General features: G+C 35.0%; 1 protein-coding gene across 3 annotated transcripts in view; it reads right to left on the bottom strand.

The window, feature by feature from the left end:
• TRIP4 (thyroid hormone receptor interactor 4) overlaps positions 1–11337 on the bottom strand; it is a 47119-nt gene that overhangs the window by 12076 nt on the left and 23706 nt on the right. For all 3 annotated transcript variants that reach the window (XM_025038881.1, XM_025038880.1, XM_006920269.3), the window contains 3 exons: positions 11205–11337; positions 7998–8122; positions 6860–6951 (listed from right to left, as the gene is read on the bottom strand). The exon at positions 11205–11337 is cut by the window's right edge and continues 52 nt beyond it. In XM_025038881.1, the coding sequence (XP_024894649.1) occupies positions 6860–6951; positions 7998–8122; positions 11205–11337 (350 nt within the window). The remainder of the gene's footprint in view (positions 1–6859; positions 6952–7997; positions 8123–11204) is intronic.

Consider the following 11337-nt stretch of genomic DNA (forward strand, 5'->3'; position numbering starts at 1 on the left):
ATTAACCTCATAGATTTTCTGCCCTGACTTTCTAAGACCTAAATGGGAATCACCCATTAATGATATTTATTTTTGGTCTTCATTTTCATACAGTAAACTTTCATTCCAACTTAAACTAGTGAGAAACAAAAGAAAATTGCTCTTAATTAAAGATACGACACTATAAGCTTCTTAACCAATGAAGTCTACCCTGGAACTAATACCTCAGAATGCTAAAACTCCTCTAAAGTTAAGGGCTCTGCCAATTTTAGATTGATCTCCCAGTGTCTGGTTTGACTCAACTGAGAACAACTAGTCTGAGGCAGAGCTCAGAGAATTCTTTGACCTCAGTTGGTGTATCAAGTTAAGATAGTTATCAAGTAATTTGGCATTATTAACATCAACAATCAAGTAACACTTGTCACTTAGAACAGACTAAAATATTTTAAACTGTCCAAATGAAAAATTATAGGAAAACTGATTTCTGTATGGTGATTATATACTACAGAACATTTCTCCTTTACTGTTAGAAAATAGGGTTCCTTTGCCACAGCTCCTTTATTTTAAAAAGTCATTTACCTTAAAAGAAAATTCTCTTCTTTTGTATACCTCATTTGGAATAATGGTAATACCATTCACCCACTCAACACAGTCAAAAACCCAACTTTACCCAAGACTTCTCTCTTTCTCTCACTCTTCATATTCAATCAAATTACCAAGTCCTGTAGACTTTACTTCCTAAATATTTAAATCATCTGTTCTTCTTTGTGCAACTCAACTGCATTACTGCAGACCTTCATCATGCTTCACTTGGACAATTACGATAATTTCTTAAATCATGTTTTTAGGCTTGCCCCATCCAGTCCATCCTTCCTACTGCTGCAGGACAATCTTTCTAAAATGCCCATCTCATTATATCACTTACTCAGGTGCTTTCAGAACACAATTCAAATTCCTTCATAATGCATTTAAGGTTTTTCCAATATCAACCATTGTCTGCCTCTCAATTAACTGTCACCACCTTTATTGAGTACCTACTATGTGCCAGGGTATATGCTAGGACACTGGAGATAAGGTGAATAAGACATAGATGGCGACCACCTAAAGGAACTACATGTGAGCATATTTTGAGAGGGTAATTAAAAAAATAATATAAAAAAGTAAAAAATAAAATAATAGAAATATTAACAGAGTAGCAGAGAGAAGGAAGTGATATATCTTGCCAGGGAGGAAATGGGTAAGATCAGGGGATTCTCTACAGAAAGAATGACAACTGAGCTGTTTCAGAGAATGAATAGGAACTCTCCTGGTGGACGAGAGCATGGAGACATGATATAGGATGGTATATTGAGGAAGACAAAAATTCTGCTTTCTTTAGGACTCACCTTTTATAGAAGCTTCCTTAACCCTCCCCATCCTAGCTGAGTTAGGAGTTAGGTCCCCTCCTTTGTGCATTCCTTTGTTCATATGATAATTATTATGGTTGGTTTTTCTTGTCTCAGTCTCTTCTAGTAGACTTAAAGATTTAAAGTGAATGGAATATCTTGTTAAAACTCTGTACCCTTAGTCTTTAGCACAGTGCCTGGTACGTGACATATGGTCAATAAAAATTTGCTGAATGTATGATTATATAATATTATGAACAATAAAATCTTAAATTAGGAGATAATTGCCAATTAAGAAGCCTTGAACAGATTACAAGATAGCAAGGCTACAGCAGATTCCTTCTAGATCAAGTAGACCACTTTCTCTCTAAGCCTGGGTTTACTTACAGGTAAAATAAAAGTGTCACATTAAGTGACTGATTTTACCTACATAAAACCTCCTGCATCTGTCCCTCTCTTATCTAATTCCACTGGCATTATCCTAGAGCAGATCTTTAAAAAATATCTCTACCCTAGATGACAACTGCCTTCTCACTTGTCTTCTGTCTCTTCAGTCTCCTCACTACAATCCATCATTCACACTGCTGCCAGTTTCCTTAAGTAAAGTTCAAAACACCTCTCCCCATCCCACAACGGACTACAGAAAAAAAAGTCTTCCCTCTGTAGCCTATCATTCAAAGCTATCTATCCCTGACCAAAATATACCTTTCCTTTTTTGTTTGCTGCTTGTCCTCTTCATCCATACTCTTCTCTCAACAAATTAGTTTGCTATTACTCTCTGTACAGGCCCATAAATTCCCACCTCACATTATTCCCTCTCCTTGGAATACACTTTTCTACCATCAAAGTAAAAAGACTTGAAGAGCAACCCCAATTCTACCAATTACTGCCTGACAATATGCATTTTAACTGAGTCTTAAATTCTCTCATCTCTCAAAGAAGAGTAATGATATCTTGCTTGGAGTTGTAAGGATTAGAAAGTAACATATATAATAGGACTGGCACGTAACAACTCATCAAAAAGTAATAGACTTTATGGCTAATCCTTCAAGGCTAATTCAAAAGTCATCTTTTTCATAGTCTTTTGGATCCTCAGAGGCTTTTTTGCTTTTTATTTTGTATTTGGTTGTTTGCATACATATCTTATGTACCTGGTGGTTCTTCAAATATTCTGATAGAACCCATGGCTGATTCAACTTTTTATCTCCTTCAATGTCTAAAACAGTGTCTGATTTATGGTACTCAAATATTTATTGATGAATAAATACCGAAGAAAAACCTAAGAACTATATGTTCATTTCAGATGCAAAGCTAAACATTAAAAAATGTATATAAATGAAAAGTGTTAATATTCCCTTTCTCTCTTCAGGATAAATATGACAGAAAGCTTGATGCTTCCTGAATTATTAAAAAATTTACATGGGTGACCTCAACCCATTAAGTGAGCACTTGATGTTCAGGTTGCAAAAAACTCTAAATATAGTCTGTTCTGACCTAGAAACTCTAGTAAATGTTCTAGTCATCATCAGAACTCTGAAAATACATTCCCTGTCTCACACAAGTGAGTTGTGATTTTAAAGAACTGCCTAAGGTTAGTTGTGGCAGGCATACAATTCCTCTCTTGCTGGGTCTCAGATACAGTCCTCATGATCCTTTAGGGATGTACATTTTAGGTCTATAAATTGGCAGGTTTTCTCAGTACAACATAGAGGACCTTTTCACATATTTTAAAAAGAAAATTTGGGGACTGTATTTTTAAAGCCAATGCCTGGTTTGAATATTAACTGTTAATTACTTCTTTCATTCTCTAATTTCTTACCTCTCAGACTTATAGACTATCCACTGGCAACAGAAGCCAATGATTTCTACACGTGAAATGGTATCTGCAATCTTCGTGAAGATCTATATCAGTTGGATATTCATACAGAAGTCTTCTCCACTGGAAGACTACAATCTATTGCTGATGTCGATTACACAGGCACCCAGCAGTAGAACTGCTTCAAAATAATTCCTTAAAGATAGAGTCTTGGTTATTATAAAAGCCAAGATCAAATGGACTAAAGGGTCAGTAAACTGGTAGCAGAGGAATGGATTCAGTACAGAAGAAATTGAATAATCAATGACGTTGGAGATTTCAGACAAATGAGATTTTCTATTGAAGGCAGGGATATAAATAGCACAAACGCAACACAGACACGTAGAAACAAAAGCCACCAATTCAACTTTCTGTGTGAAAACTTGTTAGGTCTAGAGAACTGTTCAAACCACAGCTGCTAATGGTTATAGATTTGGCAATCAAAATGTCTTTGTTAAAAAAAAAAAGTTTTAACTGCCTTACTATTGAGGTTACAAACCACAGCCTTGATGCATTGTTGCAGTCAACATCCTCCCTGCTGTTTTTGAGAGCTTACATCTGCTGCTGGCAGATAAAACGCTGGCAAACGGCATGGGTTCCTTCCAGGGGAATACAGAAGTTTTAACTAGATGGCTCTCTTCTACCTCTCTCTACTGAGTTGAGCCCACAGCCCTTTCATTTGCACTCCCTACCTTGTCTAGGTTGATCCCCTGCTATTACTCTGGAGCGCTGAAGGTCTAGTGGGATTTTTTTTTCTGGCACAAATTAGCCATGCCAGCCATACTATTCTTAGAAGATAAAAGGAAGATGAATTCTTAGCTCAGGGGAAAGCATTTTAAGCACATATTTTTAAAGCTACTTACAGTGTAGTGCACTTGATTTTAAACAATCACTAATAAAACCTTTTGTTATTTTTTAAGGAACTAAATGATCGCACTATGCCAAAAATAGTGAGGGCTTAGTATATTTTAACTGATCAAAGAAAGGACAAGAATGCAAGGTCGAGAAGTAAATTACTGAGTTTCCTTGGGGAAAGGAAAAGTTAGTAATAAGATGGAGAACAAAAATGTGGTCCAAGTCACCTAGGAAATTAGTATCAGTTGAAATAAAAATTACTAGATCCACACTGGTTTTCAAAGAATACAGTTCAGCTGGGTGATGAGAAATGAATGTGGAGATGCAAAAAGAAGACACAGGTCATGAAACTGTCTCCTCAATGAGCTGACCTACAAGGATAAAAGAAACCCAAACATACCCAGACTAGCACTTTCTAAACTGTGTAAGACACAAGATACCGGTTCTGCAGTATGCAAGTAGGAAGTGTTGTGGGAAGGGGAGTGGCGTGACGATGTGGTTAAAAAATTTTGGGAACACTGCAAATTATAGTCACCGGATATATCAGAGTTATATCAGAGAGTCATAATGCATACTAGCATATTAAGGCCTCTAAGAAGTTTTGCAGTAAACATATTTACTCAATCTGAATACATTTTCCAAATGTATGTGTCCATGGAAGCTCCCCCTTTTTTTCAGAGAACACCTATGCCATGGAATAGTTTGGGAAATGCTAGTCTATAGCTACTATTCCTAAACTCTCAACTCATTCTTGCAGAAATGAGAATAAAGTTGGTAAAACACACTAGACAAACACATTTCTTAAACCACAGAATCCTAGTTCAGAGATTGATAGATTACCAAGGGTGCTCAAGAAATTTCCCCCCAAACAGCCAAATACCAAAGCTATGAATTTTAAAAGTCGTACCCAATAAATAAACCCCAAACAGGGCTAATATCAATTCTGAATACATTCACGTGCTACCCTCAAACACAGAAAAAAAACAATGGGGAAAAGTCACAGAAAAGCTAACCATAGGGAAAATAAGCATAGGATTCCTGTGTTGGATGAAGCTCAGGGGATTCTGGCATTTTGGGACATTCTAATGTCATATATCACGGAAATTCACAAGGAGAGTTGCCAGGACCTCCAGCTGAAAACATATGGGAGGATTCCTACCCTTCTATGTGCTGCCCTCAGCAGCCTCAGGATAAAAGACAGAACATAAGCTCAAAAGAGGAATATCATGCTACCCTGAAAAACAGGTATCCTTGAGAAACCTAAAAGATTTGTTAATCAGATTTCTACTTCCTGTAAGCCTTGTGGTACTCCATAGACTAAGATTATAGCTTCCTACTCTTCTCTACATAAATTTGTGACAGAAAGAAGATTGGCTAACTGTCTAGCAATAGAAATCAATTGACTTTGTATCAGGTGGTGGTTTGCTTGACTGACAAATGAGAGTAAAGAAAAAAATCACCGCCCACACTTCCAGAAGCTGCTGGATTCTCTTTTAGAATGCAAATATCCTAAGAAAATATAATACATTAAGTTATACTAAGCTGTTAATGACTGTGAGCATCTTTAAAATTGTAGAACCTACATCGATGCAAGGAATTTTTATATTACTTCTAGCCTGAAAAAAGGGAGAGGAGGAGAGGTAAGAAGATACTAAAAAAATGGGCAAAAAGCCCATAAGGACAGAGGGTGTGGGAAAGCCAAGACCTCCGCATATCTATGCTTTTGCCTAGATCTGGTACTAAGAGCAGAAAAAAAGGCTGAGAGTCAAAACTCACACCAAATTGTATGTATTATATTCATAAACATAAAGTAATCAGAGAAGGGCTGACAAAGCAATCGACAAGTAAATGAAAGAAAACTAAAGGGATAATAACTATTGGCTAAAATGTAAGAAGAAAAGAAAAAGTGAGGTAGGAAGAGTTTTTTTTTTTAAAGCAAACAGTAATAACAAATGAAAGGCATATAAGTCTAGAAAACAAAGAATTTACTGAGAAAAATTAAGCTGAATAATATTTTCTTAAGCACAGTGGTGGAATGCTTTCGCCTAAAGTAACTATTTAAAGAACAGGAAAACCATATTATTAGGTAAGACTTCATGCTTCAAGGATGGACCTTCCAATTTTGGATTTCTGCTAGTCTGAGTTTAAATGTAAGGCTCTAAATTTCAAGATTTCCAGTTAAGCTAAAGTCCTTCAGCTCCCTCTGCTGTTCAAAAATGTACTTTAGTTATATCAGTTCAATCTTTAGTGATCAAAATAAATAAAAATACATACATAAATACATATACAATGTGTACACGCACACACACACACACATACCCCCACTCAAACCTGGCATGGTCCAAGTAATCTGTGTTCAAACATACTTATCATGAATTCTCTGGCCTGGATTAAATATTCCAGAGTAAGTGATAACAAATTCTACCATCCTCACCACCTAATTGAAATAATTCAAGGGATAATGGAGAGTTCCTTCACCAAAAGCAGCAAAGTTTTAATAAGGAATAAGGACCCTATACTTGTTAGCTGGATTGTGGCAACAGCTTTTTATGAAGAAATGTATATGTACCAGTCCTCTATATACAAGAAACCAAAGCATCACTAAGTTTTCTGTTTCTTTCCTGGTCTTTTCTCTCCCCAATACTTCCTACTTATAAGATTCCCTTCACATACCTAAATTCAGTTGCTAGCACCTTACTATCTCCAGGATTTTGTATTGAAGGATCTATAGGTCAGCTATAGTGGCAAACCAAGCATTTGTCCAAGAGAAATATTCTTTACTTACCTGATCCTTAAACTGATTCTGAGACAAGCAGTCAGTTAAGTATACACAGCCTAGTAGACAACCTGATGGATAGTCATTGGGAAATTCCACATCTGAATCAAGAATAACAGAAGGATTGGATAAATTTCATTCTTTTTGACCCTGGAACTGTTTTCAATTTCAAACAAATTATTTTCTCTATTATCTATTTATAGATATAAGGAAAACACTTAGGTTTTTATTTGGCACGATTGTTCATATTTTAACAAAAAATAAAATTATGATTGGCTAGCTTAGTCCACTATCTACATCCTAAGCTATAGGAAAATTACCCTCAAATCAATGAAGTTCAGGGATCCCATAACTTCACTCCAAACAAATCAATTCCACCATACTCAACTGGATCAGACTGGAGTTGGTGGTGATGGGTTTTGAAAACAAGCTACAGGTGTCAAGAGAAAACCCATAAAAATGTAATTAAAAAAACATTAAGAATGTCATAACACACAAATTTAAAACAAGCCAGTCATATCAGTCAAAACAGAAGTACATTTTTACGGAAATACGCACTTTTGATTCCTAAAGCTTGGTTTCTTAAAAACTTTTCAAGGTGGTTCTGTAATTATCATCTAATTCTACCTTTGTAAGAACTATATGAGCTGGATAAGAGGAAGGAAAGATACCCAAGGGTCAGAAGTATATGTAGTCTGGAGTTCTGAGACTTCTTGAGAGTGCTTGGAGTGATTCCCAAAATACACTGCTTAAGTCAACCAACTTTGATCTGTCCAAATCCAATAGCAGATGTATATTTGGGTCACTCCCAATAAAAATTCTTATTTGTGGCTATTCTTCCCAATCTAAAGATCCCAGAGTTTTTAGTAGTCATTTTACTCTCATAGAAAAAAAATGGAGATTAAAAAAAATGGAGATAATTTTCTCAGATAAAGTTAAGAATAACTGGTTGATTTCTGGTGTTGAGAACTGATATTTTTATTTGTACTATTTGGCAAATTCATGCTTTGAACATGATTCGCCACTAAACACATACACACAGTTTAAAATCACTTTCAAGGGGGGAAAAAGCCACAAGTGAAAAAAGATGAATGCCAATAACCTCTCTCCAGAAAGTAAGACTGAAAAGAGAATATATGGGTGTTACCTTTCCCACGAAGAAAACGATATGTAGTCTGGAGTTCTGAGACTTCTTGAGGAGAGGGTCTTTTAGCTGTGGCTGCTATCCAAAGTCGTCCTCTGTGAGGGGTATACCAGCTTCTGCCTTCCACTCTTAAATATAAATTTAGTAGGAAGGATCTACATTTTAGTGTCCTGAAGGATCTCATAACATAAAGCAAATTATCTAGTTGAACAAAGAATTCTTTAGAGGATACCTCAGCATTGCAAAAAACAATTCTCCCACAATACCCTTCACTTGAGTATGAAACCTGTTCTCTAGTTTTTCCTATCATTGGAACAAAGATAATTCCTCTCAGCTCCTATTTTTTTTAAATCTGGTCTCCATAACTTAGACTTGGATCTTTCACTAATCTTAGGACTTCTACAATCCAAATCTTATATTTAAAGGCATCTAGGTTATTCCACAAAAATGGAAATCCTTGCCTTTCTGAGTCAAAGACTAACCTTTTCTTGGAAGATCTATTAACTAAATGCTCTCCAACCTGACAGAAAAAATTCTCATCCACACATAGCTCCCCAAGAATAGTACCTTTATAATTATTACTTAATAAAATTTAAGTAAATAAAAATGCTTATCTTTACTCTTTAAATTGCAACTACATTCATTTATATTTTCTAAGTATTTTATAAAGGCTGTTCTTTGTAGATAAACAACCTGTTGACTAGTTTGAAAGAATCTATAAGTGGAATAACAGAATGCATTCAAAAGAATTTAATTACTCACTACTTTCCAAGGATTATAAAAAGGTGTTTCTTTCTTAGTTCCCATCTATAAAATAAAGTACCTTGATCCCCTACGATATTCTTATAATGGGAAATAGGGAATTTCTCATATCCTTAGTTTTCAAATATAGATGAACTGGAAGAGTGCCAGGCACATAGTAGGTACTCAGTAAACAAGGAATGAATCAATATATTCCTTCCCTCTACACCAAATAACCTGAGGAGTTACTGAGAAAATAGTCTCACAAATGTAGCAGAACCACCCACTTTATTTCTGTGGGGTTACTGATTGTGGGTTGGATGCTGCTCATCCTGTTCTTTTCAGTGAAAAATCTAAATAATACAGATCCAAAATAGGATGAGAGAAATGTAAACATTCTGATTCCCTCAGCAGAAAGCAAGCTGTTTAGTTTTCGGCTTTAGAAAAGGAAGACACCTAAAATGAAGAGAACTGAATGAGAAGAACAGGTATCTGAGGGCCTACTGCCCTAGAGCAGAAGTATATTCACATGCATTTATTCTAATGGCAACATACATGTGGACTATGAAACATTTAGAAGCCAAAGCAAGGAAGCCTGACATTGAAGAGAGGAGAAAAATGGTAATGAACCTTAATGAAAGAGGAAAATCCTAACTAATCATGAAAATACCAAAAAACAAATCTTTGTTCCTAAATGCTGATAATAAATTTTCTTTCAAGACAGTAGAGAAACAACTGAAACTTACGGTAAAAATGAAAAAAGCACTTTAAAAATTTGAACTCTAATTCTATCTCTATCACTAACTAGCTTTATAATTCAGAGCAAGTTACTTTACCTTTGCCTGCCTAAGGGTCCTCATTTGTCCAAGATTGTAATAATACTGGCCTAATCTATTTCATAGAGCTACAGCTTTGAAAACTGTAAAATTCTATTTAAATATAAGGTGTTATTACTGTAATGGGTCAGGAAATTGCAAGACATATAAAATTCTAACAGATAAAATAAGAAGGAAGGAAGAGATATCTGTACCTCCACATTCATTGCAGCATTATTCACAATAGCCAAGACATAAAAACAACCTAAATACCCATTGACAGGTGACTGGATAAAGAAAATGTGATACACAACACACACACACACACATACACATACAATGGAATATTATCACAGCCATAAAAACAAAGGAAATCCTGCCATTTGCAACAACATGGATAGACCTTGAGGGTATTATGCTAAGTAAAATAAGTCAGAAAAAGACAAATACTGTGTGATCTCACTTATACGTAGAATCTGAAAAAACTAAACTCAGAGAACAGACTGGTGATTGCCAGAAGGAAATAGGGGAGGTAGTCAAAAGGTACAAACTTCCAGTTATAAATAAGTCCTGGAGATGTAATATACAGCAAGATGACTATAGTTAACTATACTGTACTGTATATTTGAAAGCTGCTAAGAGAGTAGATCATAAAAGCTCTCACTACAAAATCCAAAAAAAAGAGTAACTATGAGTGGTGATGGATGTTAACTAAACTCATCGTGACAATCATTTTGCAATATATACACATATATCAAATCATGTTACACACCTTAAACTAATATAACGTTATATGTCAATTTTATCTCATTAAAACTGGATAAAAAAGGAAAAGTTTTGTAGTAAGTGCAAGAAGAAAAACAAACATAAATATGTATTATGATCTCACTCTATAACAATTTACATAGGAAAAAAATTTAAACACTTGAAAATGCTAATAGTAGCTGTTTCTAGGTGATGGGATTACAGGTGAGCCTTCTTTTTCTAGCTACTTTTCTCTACTTTCCAATTTTCTATTTACATTTACAGAAGAAAAAAACACCTATTTTTAAAAATTGAATTGAGAAAAAACATATGAAAAAAGTGTAAGCTATTACTATCAGTAACAGGTACAATGACTAGACTCTGTTATACCTCTATTCTCCCTACTTCTCCTGCTTTTTGAAGAAAAGGAACTTGTGGTAAAATAGTTTCTTGATATAGTTACAAAGATAGATAGAAAAGATAGACAGACAGACAAAACCACAGTTAAGATAGTGATTTTGTTAATTTATTAATTTATTTAAAAAATTAATAAATAGGCATTAAAACTGTGAATTTCAAGTACAATCAAACCATTAAGGTGGCTGAGAGCTATATTAGAAACGCAATGCCAAGAGAAGTTTTGGCAACAGACTTCTCTTCCAAAGATTCTATTGTTATTACTAGGATCCTTACCCTTTCTAACCTAAGTTTTTAAGCTGTTCAGTTAAAAAAAAAAAAACCAAAAAACTGTTACCAAGTCAGTAACATGAATATATTGCTTAAAGTTCTATGTAGTAAAGAGTATTATAAATCATTAGTAGATTGGAAAAAATAATTCCTACCCATAATTCTAAATGAAATTTATGTCACTATAAAATCTTTCACTGCCGAGACTCAATTCCATCCTTACCTTTTAATCCCTCTGACAAGCAGAGAAGCCCAGGGCTGATGCATAGAAAGGCACCAGCCACCATCAAAGCCTTCCTGAAATTCTTCATCCTGGATTCGCAACTGGTGCCGATATGAGTTAAACTCTAGCTCTG

This window comes from Pteropus alecto, unplaced genomic scaffold (genome assembly GCF_000325575.1).
Source record: "Pteropus alecto unplaced genomic scaffold, ASM32557v1 scaffold86, whole genome shotgun sequence".
NCBI classification, from domain to species: Eukaryota; Metazoa; Chordata; class Mammalia; order Chiroptera; family Pteropodidae; genus Pteropus; species Pteropus alecto.